The following is a 20,189-nucleotide window of genomic DNA, read 5'->3' on the forward strand; positions in this document are numbered from 1 at the left end:
CAAGCGGTTTGCTTTGTCTCCAAAATGCAAGGTCCCCTTAGAAAACGGGACCTTAGATCTCCTGCTATTTTTTCAGAACGTTTTGAAATTTTCGTTTTTTTCCGTATTTTTCAGTTTTTTTGGGAAAGAAATGAAACTTTTTTAAACTAACGACAGCGTCAAAGTCAATAGACATTTTCGCAAACGATCGCCAGCCAGCATTTCCATAACAAAGCAGGTGTAGTTATCTAAACTATGGATTAAATATAAATGGAAAAATTCACAAGTTCTTTTCAAAGTGCGTTTTTCCGTTTAATTCCGATATTTTTTTTTTCTGAAAAATATATAAACTAAAGTTCGTTTTTTTTTTAACATTAGAAAGAAGGTAAGCGATCTTGACATGTCTTTAATTGAAAAACGCTTTTTAAAAATCAGTAACTATTACTTATGAAAGCAGAAGAACATAAATGATCGTATTAGATTCATAATTGTTACATATTTGCCGTGATTTATTTTTAAAACGTGTTTTTCAATAAAAAGACACATTAAGATTGTTTACCTTATATCTATAAATGCTAAAAATCGAACTATAAGTGACATTGTTCTTTTCCGAATAAAACTTAAAAAACATTATTTTCCGAATAAAGCTTTTAGACAAAAACGTGGGTACTAGACGACGGTTATTTGTAAATACTTATATACATAGAAAACATCCATAACTCAGTAACAAATATTTGTGATAAACACACAAATAAATGCCCTTACCAGGATTCGAACCCGGGACCTCCTGCTTCGTAGGCAGGGTCACTACAGACTAGGCTAGGAGGCTGAGGTTGGGTGACCGTCTCCAACCCCTAAAAGTGTGACATAGGAGCCCATTAATATGCACACTAGCGCCACTGCTAAATAATCGTGATTATTTAAATTTAACGAAAAATATTTAAAATACGGTGCCGCTGTGTACTGTAATTTGTATTTAACACTTTCGCAACCGGGCAAAAAACGGCGCACTACCTCAGAAACCGGTCGTCTATATCTGCGTACAAAACAACCCGCTGGGCGGGTTGTCCGGCATCTGAGCAAACATTACGTGTGCCTACCAGGCGGGTTCTCGGTAGTCAAAGTGTTAAGTACCCTCTGAATACATCAAACTAGTTTTTATGTTGCTGGATTCGTCGATCTATGGACTCAAAACAAAAACGGCCGTTTTAACTTTGGACGCATAGATTGACGAGTCCATTATGTCATAATAACTAGTGTAAGTACGTTGTAATTTCAGAGTCCATCGGCCGCGGAGCCCCTGGTACCCAGCCCCAGCAGCGACACAGAAGACCTAGATGTGATTAAGCAGGTGCCTATCGATTCGAGTAACAATATTTTTACCCCACGAATTACACTGATTACACACAATGTTTTTCATCACACTTGCGAAGAAAAAAACTAAATTTTAAGCGAAATCATTTGAAACGCAAATATAAAATAATTTATAAACGTCAGTATTTTCAATGTAAAACTCATTTAAAACTACTTGATTCGTATGAATTAGTGACATAATTACAAAAAGCCATAACTCACTCGTGTGTTATAGCTTTTTTTTCAGAATCTATAACTCCCGCGGCAACAATATAGGCCTTTGTCCTTCAGTACACCTGCATGAAATATGATCTTTTTCGAGCAAGTGTGATGAAAAGAAAAATAAATAATAATATTAAACTAGCGTACAGTGTGACTAGTCGTATGCCTATTGCCTAGTATTGGCCTCATTTTTCATTACAAAACACATAAAATAGTAGGAAATACCTTGTAATACTAATGTCCCTTGCGGTCGCATATTTCGTTCATGATTCCATTGAATATTCTAACAATTGGAACTTGAAGCACTTGATTCCATGTTTCATTATTTATCAGATGCATTTTTGTTTAATTAATCCTTATTTTAGCTTAGAAATAAACAAAATAAGCCTTCAGAAAACAACCAACAACAAATAGTATTGAGTTGACAGTGACATTAATGACAGCTCGACGTTCCGTTACGCTGATGCCCTAGTACAATTTCGAAACATGAAATTAGAATTCGTAAGACAAAAATAAATATTATAATAATTAACCCTCTAGATCCCAGATGTCTTAAATAATATATTTGATACTAATAAACATAAAATACTTCAATACAGGGACGATTTTCAGAAATAAACTTAAAATATCTCAAAGTAAAATAATGTTAACAAATTCGTACGTGATGTTTTTGAACGTTCCCTGCTGCCTATGTGTGCGTAGACGTCATTAAAATTAGCTCCATCTTTCTCTAAACTGCATGAATGAAAGGGACATGATTTATACTTTGCAGTAAGCAATTGTGAACGTTAATATTTAAGGAATATGGCTTAGTAAACAAAATGGAGCTTATGATTTTTCTTCTTGAATCGAACGTCGTTACATGCCACGAGGCTAATAACTTCTTCCTCAGTTCTGGTGCCCTGGTATTTTTGGAATAGCGTTTGTCTCTATAAGTCACTGTTATGTCACTATTGTGTCGCCGGTTATGTCACTATTGTGTCACCGTTTATGTTACCAATATGTCGCCGTTATTTCGCCGATATGTCGCCGTTATGTCGCCGATATGTCGCCGTTATGTCTCCAATATGTCGCCGTTCTGTCGCCGTTATGTCGCCGATATGTCGCCAATATGTCGCCGTTATGTCGCCAATATGTCGCCGTTATGACCCTAGTCGCATGTCCCTAATAGGTCGCCAATACGTTGCATGTCCCTAATAGGTCGCCAGTACGTCGCATGTCGCCGATGGGTCGCCATAATGTCGTGGGTCCCTAATAGGTCGCCAGTACGTCGCATGTCGCCAATGGGCCCCAGAATGTCGCAACTTGTCGCCGGTATGTCACTATTGGGACGCTAGTATGTCGCGGGACGCCAGTATGTCGCAAGTATGTCACCGTTTAATCGCCAATATGTCGCATAGTCGCCGGCTCGTCGCTAGAAAAAGGTATAAAAGGCGGAGCGGACCGTCGACTCGGTTCATTCATTCTTCAACCATCGGACTAGCAGTGACTCTGGTTTTCGGGCGTTACGTAATACTGGTAAGTGAAGTTACTCTGCTACTTTTTCTGTGTTTGTTTTACTTGGAATTATCCTGGTAAATTTAAACTTAGAATTTGTGTCTGTGTTTGGTTTTACGGAGACAATATCGTCGTAACGCTGGACATGGGCTGTTGTGGAGTTTCTTTACTGCCATGTATGGGATTTTAGTTATTGTGAGGTTTCCTACGCCGTGTGTTCTGAGTGCCGTCATATTACGCAGTGACAATGTCGTTGCATGGACGGGGCTTGGAATGGAACAGTGTTTAAGGGAACTTCACTTTTCTATTAAGTTAGTTTAATTTTGCGATAACTTAGCTATTTTTAGTGTTTTATTATGGGATCTTTTTGCTATTTTAAAACCAGATCATTGTTTGGACTGACAGTTTGTCCTGCTAAGCATTCACTCCGCCTAACGGTGCCAAAGGATTGGATGGTTAGGAGTCTTTTGCTCCAAGTTTGAGAGGACTTGGCGTCTCTTCTATATCAACATAAGAGACGAATTATCTCACTAGTCTCAAGGTCCAGCTGTTTAGATGGATGTGGGGACGTCACGTGCGCGTCATTGGGTGTAAATCCTGCCTACTGAAGTCGACAGTAATTGAGACTAGGTCTCCTATTAAATATATTTATATATTTCGGTGCTCCGGTTCATACTAGTGCTGGTGGCGGGGAAAGGCTTCTGTCGTGACTGATATTGCACTTATAGTCTTTGTTGCGGCAGAGTTTTCCATGTGATCGGTATGTGTGTGTGCTAGGGTACTGATACTCTTATATACACGGAATAGGGCGACTTATTCTTATCCACCATGCCCGCGGGCGATAAGGAGGGAGTCAAATACACTGGCCTGTAGGTTGCCTTCTCGGTTTCGCCTGCCGAACGTTACAGCTTCTCGTAGGGACCACACTTGCGTATATTACAAAGCATTAGGTCGATGGTAAGAACGAACTATGCTTTGAATGTACTAGATTAGGGACAATGGGTAGAGTTAGGGTAGAATCACACACTCATTTGTTTATTAGGGTCCTTTTTAGTTCTGGTTTATACAATTGATATGGTTGATATATATTTCTCTTTAAGGGTTTAAAAATATGGTTTCTTAATCTTAAAATACGAGTGTTTAAAAGGTGAAGGGTTCATCTGCCTAAATCTTCCTAATTTCTAATTTATATGGGGATCATTAACGGCTTTATAAATTTTTATTTTTCATTTCTGGTTGTCTGGTGTAGGGACGAAGTACTGAGTAATACAATCAGGTATTTACAACATAATCTCTTAATTATCAATCTGGATCTAGGAACGCAGACTATTCTGGGATTGAAGAACGGTTTGCTTTAGGGAATCTTTGTCAGGCAAGAGCAGTACAAAGGATACATTGAGTGAATACTCAATTTCGGCCTCGATTAAACATAATAATTAGAGAATAAACTCGGTACTTCGTTTATACATCTAGAAAACTAGGAATTCTGTCTAGATTATCAGCTCTGGGAAATGGGACTAAGGGATTAGCATCCCTAGCTTTTGAACATAAAAAAGATAAGTAATTATGATGATTGATGGATACTTTGACACTTCTTTTCATCATCATCTAGGTGCGTTTAGGTTACGAAGTGTTGGTCATAGCCCTTCTGGCTAAACTGGTAGGGTAGGTGTTCCGATTAATACTTGCAAATCGGACTAAGAGCTTCCAGACCTGCATCGGGCGTACGGAGCAGCACGTGTGATTAAATCACACATCGTTTAGAAGATGATAGTTAATTATAATTAACCTTGAAATGCTAGGGTGTAAAAGAGCTTATCTCAGGAGTGCTGCTTCTATGTTATCCCGGAAGCTTAATAGGTGTGGCAGGATTTTACCAACAACATTTTTATATATTTTATATCATCATATATGCTGCAATACTTAAATACATTATAGTAAATTTTACACCATCATTTACGTTGCACTAATAAATTCTGAATAATTTTCTATTTCTCTGAATAATTTTCTTTAGATTATTTCTTACTTCCATAAATAATTATCTTATTACCATAAATATCTGTTCTCAAAATCTAGGTAATAATAAATAAAGTCAAGAGTCCAAAATTTAGCTGATACTCATTAAAGAATTTGAGGTTACCGCGGTTCACTTCAGAGGGGTCCTAACTACTAGCTAGACGATCACATGGCCATATTTAGGGGTATATCTGAAGGGGGTGTTCATATTACGAGTAGGTAAGTAAGTAAGAAGGGGAAGGAGGTACATTTTGGTGAGTCCGTGACGCAGGATGTAGTTTACCTGTGTTACTACGGTTTTTTTAAGGTATATCTTTGTAAAAGTAGCCTTTCAGGCTACATTTTGTTGTACGTGAAATGGAATGGGTACACTTGATTTTGGACTTTGCTTTTATTACGGGTTTAAATAAAAGTCATGAAGCATTAATTTTATTATTCAATAGTTATTATGTACACGTGGAAAGGTCTTAAATAAAAGTCATGAAACATTAAGTTTATTATTCAATAGCTACTATGTACATGTAGAAAAAAAAAACTATTACTATTACTATTACTGTAGTAAGGGTTACTATCCGCAGGCGAAAACAACGTAATTATCTTAGTCGGTTTATTTATTACAACACTAACTATGTACAATTACTCATAACTTGTGCGTGGCTGCTGTGACCTCAGCAGGGGTATGCACTTATGCAGCCAACCAAGCATTAATCTTCTCCTAACATTTAAAAACTATCGGTAATTTGCATCTCGGATATCAAGATTCTACGTTGACACGTCGTTGGCGCGTTCTATCTCGGAGGTGGCGCCATCTCTTGACGAGTTTGGTACTACATTTTTTACTCGTTCTCTGCTCGCCGTAATTAGGGATTTATTTTCATATTCCTCAGCTTAAGATGTTTGTCATCACTACTAAGATCCATCTTATTGCGTCTTTGATATCTGAAAAACAAAGTAACAAAATTAAAGCCTATGTAGTATAACATTAGCACTTATTAACGCTTATTTTAAGCGAAAACAATCAGTCTTATTTATCTCCTGTTATACATTCATTAAGAAATTAGCTTCATTGCAGGTACCAATAATAAATAAATAAATATTCTAGGGACAATCTTTCACATATCAACTTGGCGTCGGGCTAGGCAAAGTTTGTACTGCTGGTACTAGGCGGCGCAGTACATACTTGTATAGATAAATACATATTTAGATTAACAAATAATGTCCATGACTTGGAAACGCATATTCGTGGTAGATGCGCCTTTGCCAGGCATCATTTGTAGACATACTTCAGGTTGGGTTAGGAGGCTGTTACCATAGTCTAGAGATAAAATTAGTTTACCTAAGTTAGCCTAGGATGTGGTCAGATAAGATATCTAGTTGTGTAAGCACATATACTTTAGTCGAAAAATCATGGGGGCGTGAAACTGTTCATTTCACGTAGGCTTTCTTGAAATATTAAAGAACCGGGGGCGTATTACAAATATATACATTAGTTGTTAAATTATGGGGGCGTGTAATTGTTCATTTACACGCAGGAATACTAAGCCACTGGGGGCGTATTTCACAACTTTCATATTCTCCCATCTTAAATGTCGGCAATGCATTTGCAACCACTCTGGTTATGCGAGGGAACAGTAATCATTCACCACCGGGTAATTTGTCTGTTATTTTGCCCTCTATATCATAAAAAATAAATAGCTGTAGGTACTTATATGTCAGAACATTAGAGTTCCATCTTTGTTACAGGATTTGTTTACTGATAAGCTGTCACTATAATAAACTAGTTAAGTTACAGATTGCATAATATGTATGTACGGTCCTGGATAGGCCTGTCGATCATAGAGTAAGAGTAAGAAACAGATATGACAGATAATTCTGTTAGGTTTTATTTGCTTCACGTGTGGGTCCGAATGACAACCACACATGCTAGTAATAAGCTTAAATTTCATTAATGTACGAAAACATCATACATTTGCTACCGTAGGATAAGAAAAATGAGCATATATGTATGCATGAGCTTGGATTTGAATAGGAAATCATATGTTAAGACTATTTTTAGGCCAATTTATAGATATTTAGGTTAAGAAAACAGTAATAGTACATGCTGCAATCACTATTGGAGGATAAGTAGAACATACACATTTGTATGAAAGTTTATCTACATATTTTTCAGTACGGAACCCTAAGAGTCACAACATTTATCGAGAACAGCGCTGAGATATGTATAGTTTACTGGTTATAGTTATTACTATTATTTACAAGGACTTTTGCGAGCTGCCTTGTAAACCTCATTGTCATTATCAAAGCCGCTCAAATAATTTCATGAAAATCAATTGAGAAATGCAACACGCCAATTAGTTGGACGAACAGCGTGCATACAAAGACATATTTGTAGTATGAAGGTAGCTTGTTAACTTAGGATCACAGTACAGTTCTGCTGACGGTACTTTTTATTGTATTTTGATTGCGATCAAGTAATAGTTAGTCGGTAAGCTAGCACGCTAGTACCTACGCTCTGCAACACGTTTGCTATTTTCTTTCTTGTATTCATTGAAGGTTAGAGCGACCTTAGCAGCAAAATTTTTGAGATGCCGCCATCGAACAGGAGTGTTAAAGTATCAGCAGTCAGAGGTTCTTGGTAGGCTGGAATAAAATAGACAAGTATTAGGGAAAATTTAGAGAAAAGAGTTGAATAAGTACAATAATAGTAGTAAAATATCAACAGTCATTCATTAGAGGGGGCGCATCATTATTTTATTGTCAAATACACTCATAGGAAATATTAGGTTTCACAAAAGTAGACTAGACAGTACTTAAATTCTTCAAAATCCAAAAAAAAGTTTGAGAAACTTTGCCTTACAGGGCACATTTCCATAAAGTGAGGTCACAAATAAGCTAGATTAAGTTACTTAGTCAACAAAATCATAATAGGATGTAAGGTTAATGGCAGTTTTCATATCTCTGATCTTTCATCCGGAACCTCTTCGCTCATTATTTTGAAATATTAGAGTCAGACATAAGTTAAGAGTTTTTATAGCTTATGATAAGTTTGGTATTTATATAATGAAATAAAATACCTGTCATGACTGGAGACAGTCTATAGATGTACATTGAAGGCAGGCATATTGTTACTGCGGAGCGATGCCATTTCTCCGGGAACTCTGAAATTGATAAAGTATAAAAGTTAGCTAAAGTAGGGTATATTTAAGAGAACCTATTTATGAGTCTCATTAAAAGTGTTTATTATTTAGTACAAGTAGGGTCTTTACAGTCGAGATAATAAAAAAATTTTTTTTTTATTATTTTTGAGAGCGATGAAAAATTTTGAAGTTTGTTTTTCTAGGTACATATGTATATGTTACAGTAGCTTTTTAGTAGCATGGGTGTTATACTTACTAGGGGACTGTTGAAAGGCTCGGAAGAACCCATGACGGCATCAATGGAAATTTGCTCCGCTCACTGACAACTAGGTATTGGGTTTCGGTTGCTGAAAAATAACAGCATATATTGTAAGATGTATTGCAAAAAGAGGAATATTTATGACAGGTCTAGGGTTAGGCCCACAAATTGTATTCAATTTACCGGAAGACTGCGGGATCCTTTTGTAAAGAAAATACATATTTATTAACAAAGTTTCATTACCATGCAAGAAATCCTGTTTATTTTTGGTTGACATTATCATATAATTATGATTTGTATAATATGTTGCACTTCCAAATTTAGGAAGTTAGTATTTCCGAAAGAAATTGACCCGGGTCATCTTTTTAGAGCGACAACATTTTTCAAATTCCAAAAGCAGTATGGTCAAACCAGTGAGTAAATGTCTAATAGTAGAAATATCATACTTACGTTTCACAGTTGTTTTGATTCATCGAAAATAGCAAGGGAGTCTTCACAGCAAAATTTCAACTTCTTTTCTTTCGATAACGATATATGTATACCGGGGTTCATTCTAATAAAGTTGTCAGCTTGCTGAAAAATCAAATATACTTTGTAAATCTTATTGCAGCAGAAAACAAACATGTAGTGAAGAACAGATATTACATTAGACAGACAGTATAAAATCAAAAATCAACATGTCATTCCTTTAATACTGATTTTTACTTTGATCACTTTCAAGTTTTGCAGAAAAAAATGTGTTTTGTTGCTGAACAAAGAATAAAAATAAGGCAACTCACTACATAAGGTAAAAACATTACAAGCGTAATGATATGAAATTAGGGAAACCTTAATGTTTGTCTGTATTCGATAAGACCAAATAGAAAGCAGATTTATTGATAGATAGGTCAATTTGTGATCAATTATTTTCCACTGATTGATATTCTAATAAGTGAAACAGCTTTTAAATGGCAGTAACTTGTTTAAAGAAAGAAGAGGAATAAAATCTTACCTTTGTTTGAAGCAACAGTTTCCACATTTAAGTGCATTTCATTCACAGTATCGACAGCTAGACTCATTACACATCCTTTGTACTAGATAGTTCAAACACTAGGTCATAGTTAGGGGCACTAGGTTCACAGAAAAATAGAAGACGCAAGCTGAGAAAAGGTCAGCCATGCGGCGACGAAACGGAACTTTCACTTCATTCGTTTTATAGTAAATTCTTCAAGGGGCTATATTTTGGAAACCATTAGGGCATTCTTGGAGGCAATCCTTACTCGCTACATCGGGTAAAGCTTGCGTCGTGGTATTTTACTGTAGGAAATCATTGTGGAACAAAGGCAATGGCTTGTATTCAAAATGGCGTTCCAATTTTGTTCTGAGCATGTTTTGAGCGATTGTCCGATGTTTAGGTATTTGATCAAAATGTCGCCGGTAACTGAGGTAATTTTAATTATTAACATCACGATTAGTTTACTTGTATTAAGGATAAATGTTTCAAAGAATAAGCATAATGGCGGATCTGAAATGACAGCAGTCAAAATTTGCCAAAGATAAAATTTCGTTTCACTCATGTTTCACTGTCGAACGGTTATAATTCAGTCTCGAATAGTTTTTCAAAACCAGTTCAGTTATTCACGCCATCTATCGGAATTGTTGCTTAACAGGTCGTACTAAGAACCCGACCAAATTGAGTGGGTTGTGCTTAGTATGTTGCCAGGAGTATTAGGACATGTTTTTGATTTTGTCGCATTGCATGGACACACGCGCATCCGTTTACACTCTCGTTCCGTGTCTCGTTTCGCGGCTCGTCTCACCGCTTGTCTTGTACGCGATTGTAAATTGGTTATTAGTATTTTGTCTATGCGTAAAAACTTGTTCACACGAACGATTTCGTTTAGTATTGATAATAATTGCAAAAATCAATAGATAGCGATGGTAATGGTAGCCCCTCACTAGGTGACAGAACGAGACAGTCTTACGTATCTTTCAGTAGGAGTGGCAGCGAAAGCGCTATTATTGGTTGTCCTTGTTACGGTCTCGTGTAGTTGCGTATGTTTTGTCCCTCACGGACGCGCGAGTATAGCACGTCTATAGGATTCTACCATCTATGACGGAAGATCATAGATATCGGAAGATAATGGATGACAGTCGTAATGGTGTTGCTACTCACAAAAACAATTATTGAAGAGTTATAGTTAAATTTATTCGCATTTCTATAGGATCCTATTCTAATCCTAAAATGAGACTGTAGATGGTTTAATAATGGAAATCCTTATGTGAGATAAATGAAAATCATTGTGAGGTTTAGTTTAAGTGCATATCAACAAACCGGGGCCATGTTGTCTGGTCAAAACGTGTTAAAATAAAATATTGCGGTTTCGTAAACGAAACAACTTTGGTTTGAACGGAAATATTTATGTTATTAAGAAGTGATAAAATAGAATGGACAGTGTTTAGAGCGAAAATAAATATAGATACTAACCCGGAAAAGGTCCATAATTGAGTGTAAATGTGTATTTGAGCGAGAAATGGTTAGTTTTACGTGCATTTTGCGGACGCAAGTAACGAGTGCATTTTGAAAACAAATAACAAAAATCATGTAGTTTCCTGTAGTAAATCTATATTGAAATAGTAGAATAGTGTAGTGGGTGAAATTAGTGACGTGATAAAGTGGTGAAAATAGTATTCATCTCCAAGAAACGTGCGTTTAACAAATAAACACGTGAGTAGAAATTTTGGCAAGCCTAGAACAATTGTAGGATATGTTAGTATATAAAACGCATTATAGCTTGTTTACATTATATGAAATAATACTAAATTGACGTTCAGATCTTTCAAGCGTTTCAATATGAATATAATCACATGCTTTCTTGATTTTTCTAAATGGAATTCGGTTAGTAACACGTTTTCAATGGATTCCATAATAATGTGTTCGTAGGTATATACATAGGCATTGCATTATATTACATGGTTTTCATGTGATAAATAAAATTCTTTGTTAGTCATTTAGTGCGAAAAACACTTGAAAAATAAAACAAAACAATAAAACACTATGTTATGAAAGCCATTGTTAAATTTGTCGTCACTTGTAACTCTCCCGTGGTCTAGTGGATATCAAGGTGGACAAATGTATGAAGATTACTTGAATGTGGAGTGGGTTCGAATCCCGGCGAGCAAATAAGTTTTTTTTTTGTTTAGTTTTTTTTTAATAATTCGTTTTAATTTATTAAACAGGTTTGCAAGGTTATTAATATATTTAGGATCCCTTTAGAACTTTATTTTATTTTAGTCCTGTGGTCTGTTTGCTTACAAAATTCTTAAAAACTATGCATAAATAAAATTTATTTTGGATATGTATCTACGAGTAGCGTTATAAAATAAACTGGAGTTATGAATAAATTTATGTTCAGTAGGCTATTTTTTTAAATTATTTACACAAACGAATTGTTGCACAATGATTAGATAAATACTTATCTACTTACTCTTTATATCAAAGATGGATTAATTACCTACCTAACCCTGCCAATGCATTTGTATTTGTATTAGGAACACCTGGGTACTATTTCTTGAAATACCTGGATGTTCGCTCACGTATTTTTGATCACTCGCGCGGCATGTTTCAGAGTGCCTAGGCCTCCATTTTTAAGCGCTGACAGTGCATAAACGAGTCAGTAGGTCTCACAATAGTAATTTGAATACCATGTCTAATCGTATTGTGATTCGGGAGATTTCTTTTATAGGTACGTTAAGTCAAACGGTGTGTGTTTTATGGTGTAATTAGACGTGTTAAAATATTTTCAAAACATTATAAATGTTTTTCTTTCTTTTGTTTATTTATTTATTTATTTATTTAAACTTTATTGTACAAAATACAAATAAAATGTACAAATGGCGGACTTGATGCCTGAAGGCCTTAAGTCTTTTATTAAGTTATTTAACTTATTTGTGAGCATGTTTGCATTATTTTGACTGGCCAATGAGCTAATGTAGAAGAGTCAATAATTATGATTATAAATGTATGGATCGCATTACCGCTTTAGGTCAGTTTTTTATGTATTGGCTTTACCTGGTGATGGGGTATTGAGATTAGGGTCGTTTAAATGCCATACAATGTACGGTTATGGGCTTCTTATAGAGTGATAGTTAGACGTTAAAAACAGCCGCGTGGACTGCCATGGTTTGGCAGCGGAATGGTTAAGCGCGTATCAAGTTCGACTCGTTATTGTCTGTATACTTCCGCGGTGGTTTATTGCATAGTAGGTTGTCGATGCTGCGCGTTGAACGACAGTAAGAGAGCGAAAGATAGGTATTATAGAGAAATTAATCGCGAAGCGTTATCATAAAATCTAACAACAAAAGTGCAGATTTTTCTTTATGTGCGTATCATTTGATTCTAATACTTAGTCAAAGTACGTTTAACTAGTAATTACTAAATAAAAAATAAATAAACAAAATAAAATAATTAGTTGGAAAATTGAGGGATTTTAAAATCATCTGGGAATCATCTACATAAATGTTGGGATAGTGTGAGGCTAGGACAAAATGAGTATGTTTTTTTTTTTCTTCCTTTTCAAATGATTATGATTTATGAGACAATAAATATATTTTTTTTCTCGTTTTGATTACTAATCGATGCGTTGGCTGTCTGTAGATATCAGTGTGAAAGTGTAATAGAGGAGGAATGAAAATGTGTGTGCATTGAGTGTTTATAGTTATGAGTCTGTGGTGATTTATGAAAGAGATGTATGATATGAGATGACGGATGTCAAGTGGATGTATGTACTTTTATTGGAAAGATTGGATTGATACAGATAGACAAAAGCTGGAGGGTAATCAAACTAGATTTGTCGGTATTTGCAGGGGAACAAACTGGGGAGGAGATGGGATACACAACTAGCCAGAAAAATCTTATCGGTAGGTTAAAATTTCGACCCATTCACAAGGGTAGTTTTTTATGGCTAGTACTACACAAGGTAATAAGACCCTTACGAAACCCACACACTCATATTGGGTGAGATATATCTGACACTCGACATATTTTAAGGGCCGTGAGCGTCTAAAAGGACGAGGCTCTTTTCAAGAGGTTAATTAGATACAATTACATATATTATGTTGCTTTCAATATGAGGTATAATAATAATAAGCAAATATTTTGTTTATTTTGGTATATTTTTTTTTTGAAACAAAAATATCTTTATCATACCATATTGGGGTATTTACTTATGTCAATTTTAAGTTTGTTTATATATATAAAAAAAAATACACACCCAAACAAACTTAAAGGTCGGTATATTTTATTCAAGTATGAGACACGCGCCAAGAAAACGTGGTTGAGGGTGATAAGGCAATGAAATTGGTTCGAATTTTGGCAATGGAACTTGAAAGCTTCGTACTTATAAAAATTAAAGGTCTCTTCGTTTCGCTTGGGAGTTTTTGCTTTCTCATCAGATGCTCTTCTACGGAAGTGTACGGCGCAATTCGGGTAGAGACAAGAGTAATACTCGACGCGGCCGGGTTGAGCTGGCAAGGACGGGTTAACTAGTAGCCTATTAGATTCACAACCTAATATCTTTGGTGGAGCGAGGTGACTGGGGAAAAAGTTGTCACGGTTCATTGACGGAATTCTGATGAGCTAATTTCAGGGCTGAGTCACTAGCGGTCACCTAGTATTGAGACACACACTACACGTTTAGAAAAGGGGGGATATATCCGACTAATCTAGAGTAGATTGAAGTCTTTTACAAATTACCGTAGTAATTCATAAAATACTTAAATCGGGGGCGAACTGTGACTAGTCGTATGCCTATTGCCTAGTATTGGCCTCATTTTTCATTACAAAACACATAAAATAGTAGGAAATACCTTGTAATACTAATGTCCCTTGCGGTCGCATATTTCGTTCATGATTCCATTGAATATTCTAACAATTGGAACTTGAAGCACTTGATTCCATGTTTCATTATTTATCAGATGCATTTTTGTTTAATTAATCCTTATTTTAGCTTAGAAATAAACAAAATAAGCCTTCAGAAAACAACCAACAACAAATAGTATTGAGTTGACAGTGACATTAATGACAGCTCGACGTTCCGTTACGCTGATGCCCTAGTACAATTTCGAAACATGAAATTAGAATTCGTAAGACAAAAATAAATATTATAATAATTAACCCTCTAGATCCCAGATGTCTTAAATAATATATTTGATACTAATAAACATAAAATACTTCAATACAGGGACGATTTTCAGAAATAAACTTAAAATATCTCAAAGTAAAATAATGTTAACAAATTCGTACGTGATGTTTTTGAACGTTCCCTGCTGCCTATGTGTGCGTAGACGTCATTAAAATTAGCTCCATCTTTCTCTAAACTGCATGAATGAAAGGGACATGATTTATACTTTGCAGTAAGCAATTGTGAACGTTAATATTTAAGGAATATGGCTTAGTAAACAAAATGGAGCTTATGATTTTTCTTCTTGAATCGAACGTCGTTACATGCCACGAGGCTAATAACTTCTTCCTCAGTTCTGGTGCCCTGGTATTTTTGGAATAGCGTTTGTCTCTATAAGTCACTGTTATGTCACTATTGTGTCGCCGGTTATGTCACTATTGTGTCACCGTTTATGTTACCAATATGTCGCCGTTATTTCGCCGATATGTCGCCGTTATGTCGCCGATATGTCGCCGTTATGTCTCCAATATGTCGCCGTTCTGTCGCCGTTATGTCGCCGATATGTCGCCAATATGTCGCCGTTATGTCGCCGTTATGTCGCCAATATGTCGCCGTTATGACCCTAGTCGCATGTCCCTAATAGGTCGCCAATACGTTGCATGTCCCTAATAGGTCGCCAGTACGTCGCATGTCGCCGATGGGTCGCCATAATGTCGTGGGTCCCTAATAGGTCGCCAGTACGTCGCATGTCGCCAATGGGCCCCAGAATGTCGCAACTTGTCGCCGGTATGTCACTATTGGGACGCTAGTATGTCGCGGGACGCCAGTATGTCGCAAGTATGTCACCGTTTAATCGCCAATATGTCGCATAGTCGCCGGCTCGTCGCTAGAAAAAGGTATAAAAGGCGGAGCGGACCGTCGACTCGGTTCATTCATTCTTCAACCATCGGACTAGCAGTGACTCTGGTTTTCGGGCGTTACGTAATACTGGTAAGTGAAGTTACTCTGCTACTTTTTCTGTGTTTGTTTTACTTGGAATTATCCTGGTAAATTTAAACTTAGAATTTGTGTCTGTGTTTGGTTTTACGGAGACAATATCGTCGTAACGCTGGACATGGGCTGTTGTGGAGTTTCTTTACTGCCATGTATGGGATTTTAGTTATTGTGAGGTTTCCTACGCCGTGTGTTCTGAGTGCCGTCATATTACGCAGTGACAATGTCGTTGCATGGACGGGGCTTGGAATGGAACAGTGTTTAAGGGAACTTCACTTTTCTATTAAGTTAGTTTAATTTTGCGATAACTTAGCTATTTTTAGTGTTTTATTATGGGATCTTTTTGCTATTTTAAAACCAGATCATTGTTTGGACTGACAGTTTGTCCTGCTAAGCATTCACTCCGCCTAACGGTGCCAAAGGATTGGATGGTTAGGAGTCTTTTGCTCCAAGTTTGAGAGGACTTGGCGTCTCTTCTATATCAACATAAGAGACGAATTATCTCACTAGTCTCAAGGTCCAGCTGTTTAGATGGATGTGGGGACGTCACGTGCGCGTCATTGGGTGTAAATCCTGCCTACTGAAGTCGACAGTAATTGAGACTAGGTCTCCTATTAAATATATTTATATATTTCGGTGCTCCGGTTCATACTAGTGCTGGTGGCGGGGAAAGGCTTCTGTCGTGACTGATATTGCACTTATAGTCTTTGTTGCGGCAGAGTTTTCCATGTGATCGGTATGTGTGTGTGCTAGGGTACTGATACTCTTATATACACGGAATAGGGCGACTTATTCTTATCCACCATGCCCGCGGGCGATAAGGAGGGAGTCAAATACACTGGCCTGTAGGTTGCCTTCTCGGTTTCGCCTGCCGAACGTTACAGCTTCTCGTAGGGACCACACTTGCGTATATTACAAAGCATTAGGTCGATGGTAAGAACGAACTATGCTTTGAATGTACTAGATTAGGGACAATGGGTAGAGTTAGGGTAGAATCACACACTCATTTGTTTATTAGGGTCCTTTTTAGTTCTGGTTTATACAATTGATATGGTTGATATATATTTCTCTTTAAGGGTTTAAAAATATGGTTTCTTAATCTTAAAATACGAGTGTTTAAAAGGTGAAGGGTTCATCTGCCTAAATCTTCCTAATTTCTAATTTATATGGGGATCATTAACGGCTTTATAAATTTTTATTTTTCATTTCTGGTTGTCTGGTGTAGGGACGAAGTACTGAGTAATACAATCAGGTATTTACAACATAATCTCTTAATTATCAATCTGGATCTAGGAACGCAGACTATTCTGGGATTGAAGAACGGTTTGCTTTAGGGAATCTTTGTCAGGCAAGAGCAGTACAAAGGATACATTGAGTGAATACTCAATTTCGGCCTCGATTAAACATAATAATTAGAGAATAAACTCGGTACTTCGTTTATACATCTAGAAAACTAGGAATTCTGTCTAGATTATCAGCTCTGGGAAATGGGACTAAGGGATTAGCATCCCTAGCTTTTGAACATAAAAAAGATAAGTAATTATGATGATTGATGGATACTTTGACACTTCTTTTCATCATCATCTAGGTGCGTTTAGGTTACGAAGTGTTGGTCATAGCCCTTCTGGCTAAACTGGTAGGGTAGGTGTTCCGATTAATACTTGCAAATCGGACTAAGAGCTTCCAGACCTGCATCGGGCGTACGGAGCAGCACGTGTGATTAAATCACACAACGTTTAGAAGATGATAGTTAATTATAATTAACCTTGAAATGCTAGGGTGTAAAAGAGCTTATCTCAGGAGTGCTGCTTCTATGTTATCCCGGAAGCTTAATAGGTGTGGCAGGATTTTACCAACAACATTTTTATATATTTTATATCATCATATATGCTGCAATACTTAAATACATTATAGTAAATTTTACACCATCATTTACGTTGCACTAATAAATTCTGAATAATTTTCTATTTCTCTGAATAATTTTCTTTAGATTATTTCTTACTTCCATAAATAATTATCTTATTACCATAAATATCTGTTCTCAAAATCTAGGTAATAATAAATAAAGTCAAGAGTCCAAAATTTAGCTGATACTCATTAAAGAATTTGAGGTTACCGCGGTTCACTTCAGAGGGGTCCTAACTACTAGCTAGACGATCACATGGCCATATTTAGGGGTATATCTGAAGGGGGTGTTCATATTACGAGTAGGTAAGTAAGTAAGAAGGGGCGGGAGGTACAACAGTCAACTGTAAAAATAAGTTTTTGGCAAAAATTTCATTTTTGGTACAAGCTTTTATCGCTGACTGTACTTTTCATACGACAGACAACTAATACTCATCGAGACAATTCTAAAAACCCCTAACACAATTAGGTTGCGTTGTTTCATCACAGAGTTCCTATGGCCACCTCCTGTCTCCATCATCAGATCAGTTCGACAGTACCATATTATTGTATTGTCATCAGAACTACATACAGCTGCCAATTTTCATGACCCTACGATCCTTGGAAGATGGTTAAATTCTAAGGTAACAGATTGGAATCTAAGGTATTAGGTCGACCTGTATGTAACTAACTTGTAATGGATTACAAGTTAGTTACATACAGGTCGAGGTACAGGACCTGTATGTAACTAACTTGTAATCCATTACAAGTTAGTTACATACAGGTCGACCTAATAAAAGCTTGTTAATATGGGTGTACAAATCATCTCAATAATATGTCCCATAGCTCTTATGTCAGCGAATTAAGAACTACGGGACATATTTTTGAATATGTTGGCTACACCCATTATTTTACAGTTGACTGTACGTACGTCTTGATTTCAGAGTCCATCGTCCTCCGATACCATGGTACCAAGCCCCAGCTATGAAATGGAAGTCCAGGATGAGTTTTATGAGGTACCTGTTCAGTTTCTTTAACCCTTTGAACGCTACGTCACAGAATAAATAATAGTACTAGGTACAGAAGACTCACTCTCTAACAAAACGCGTCTGTTACGACCAGGACAGATTTGGCCGCTAGGTGGCGACAGCGCCACGCGCGGCTTATGGCTAGCCACCAAAATTGGTGTGGAACGGATGTACTTGTAGCTACCTGTAGCAAAGCGACGAAATCGCGGAGTGAGCCACGCCTGGCTACGTCTTATCTTGCGCCTCCTTCTTCCTCGCGTTGTCCCGGCATTTTTGCCATGGCTTATGGGAGCCTGGGGTCCGCTTGACAACTAATCCCATGATTTGACTTAGGCACTAGTTTTTACGAAAGCGACTGCCATCTGACCTTCCAGAAGGGAAACTAGGCCTTATTAGGATTACATAGTCCGGTTTCCTCACGATGTTTTCCTTCCTGAGGCAAAGTAATCAAATGCAGATTTTGAGTTGTTTTCTTATGTTTGCTGGTAGAATTGATTTTTAAATGATAAATATTTAATAACATTCATTTGAATTTGATTCGGTTTGATTTTGTTTGATAATACAGTGAAACCTGGTTAAGTGGGACCTGGATAAGTGAGAAACTTCTATAGCTGGGACTCATGGTGCGGTCCCGACACTTTAGCACTACCTCTGTTAGTGAGATAAAACGAACCTCTATAACTGGGATTAGTTGTTGTGATTTTATAGTCACATTTACCTCTATAATTGAGACAGAGAGTGTATTTTACCTCTTTTACTGAGACTATATTTATAAGATTACATTTTCCTAATTGTTTTTTTTTTATTTTATACGAATTACCTCTGTATCTGAGATAACGTCAATCTATGACCTCTCTAACTTGGACTTTATTGATCTATTTCCGTATTCTTACTAACACTTAGTCTATCCACAAATTCCGCATTTGTCTAAACATCAAACATCATCAAGCATCAACATAAACAAATTTTCATTTAATAAATTTCTAAGACGCAATGAAGTCCGTATCAAATTTAATTGAAAAAATCTATCCTTTGGAAAATCATTCAAAATAAATACAAAGAAATATTTAAACAGACTTAAAAAATATTTAGGTACAAGGATTACTTTACCTAAACATTTAAAGATAATTACAAAATACCTTATTAACCACCTCTATAACTGAGGTATATCCTCTATTCTCACCTCTATTAAGGGGCCCCTTTGTAAATGAGACAGAAATTTATTTGTACCTGGCTAACTGAGAGCCTGGGTAAGTGGAATACCTCTTTAAGTGAGACAAATCTGCTCGTCCCTTGAAGTCTCACTTATCCAGGTTTCACTGTATAATATAATATTTGCTTTGGGTTGCTGTGGTGAAAAACTTTGTGTTTCACTCGGGGGCAAATTTAGTTTAACCCTCGTGCTTTGAAACCCACGCAACGCTCAACATTCGATCGCTACGCTCGTGGTTCAATTTTGGAATGTTTCGCTTGCTCGGGTATCAATATTAGCACGAGCGGTTAAAAAACAACTTAGTGCCCTGAGCTTGGTGTCTGCCTGCTTATTTAAAATCGTAAAGCATCTATAATATTTAAAACTTCCGCGTTTTAAACACATATTAACTCACATTTATAGACGGGTCTAACGCGAATTTTATTCAATTACCTTGATTTACCGACG

At 36.6% G+C, this 20,189-nt stretch overlaps 1 protein-coding gene across 1 annotated transcript in view; it reads left to right on the forward strand.

The window, feature by feature from the left end:
• The window catches only part of LOC134803370 (uncharacterized), a 32,700-nt gene that overhangs the window by 10,145 nt on the left and 2,366 nt on the right, over positions 1-20,189 (forward strand). Inside the window, exons 4-5 of the mRNA XM_063776179.1 lie at positions 1,259-1,330; positions 18,446-18,517. Coding sequence (XP_063632249.1) covers positions 1,259-1,330; positions 18,446-18,517 — 144 coding nt within the window. The remainder of the gene's footprint in view (positions 1-1,258; positions 1,331-18,445; positions 18,518-20,189) is intronic.

Source organism: Cydia splendana, chromosome 26 (genome assembly GCF_910591565.1).
Source record: "Cydia splendana chromosome 26, ilCydSple1.2, whole genome shotgun sequence".
NCBI classification, from domain to species: domain Eukaryota; kingdom Metazoa; phylum Arthropoda; class Insecta; order Lepidoptera; family Tortricidae; genus Cydia; species Cydia splendana.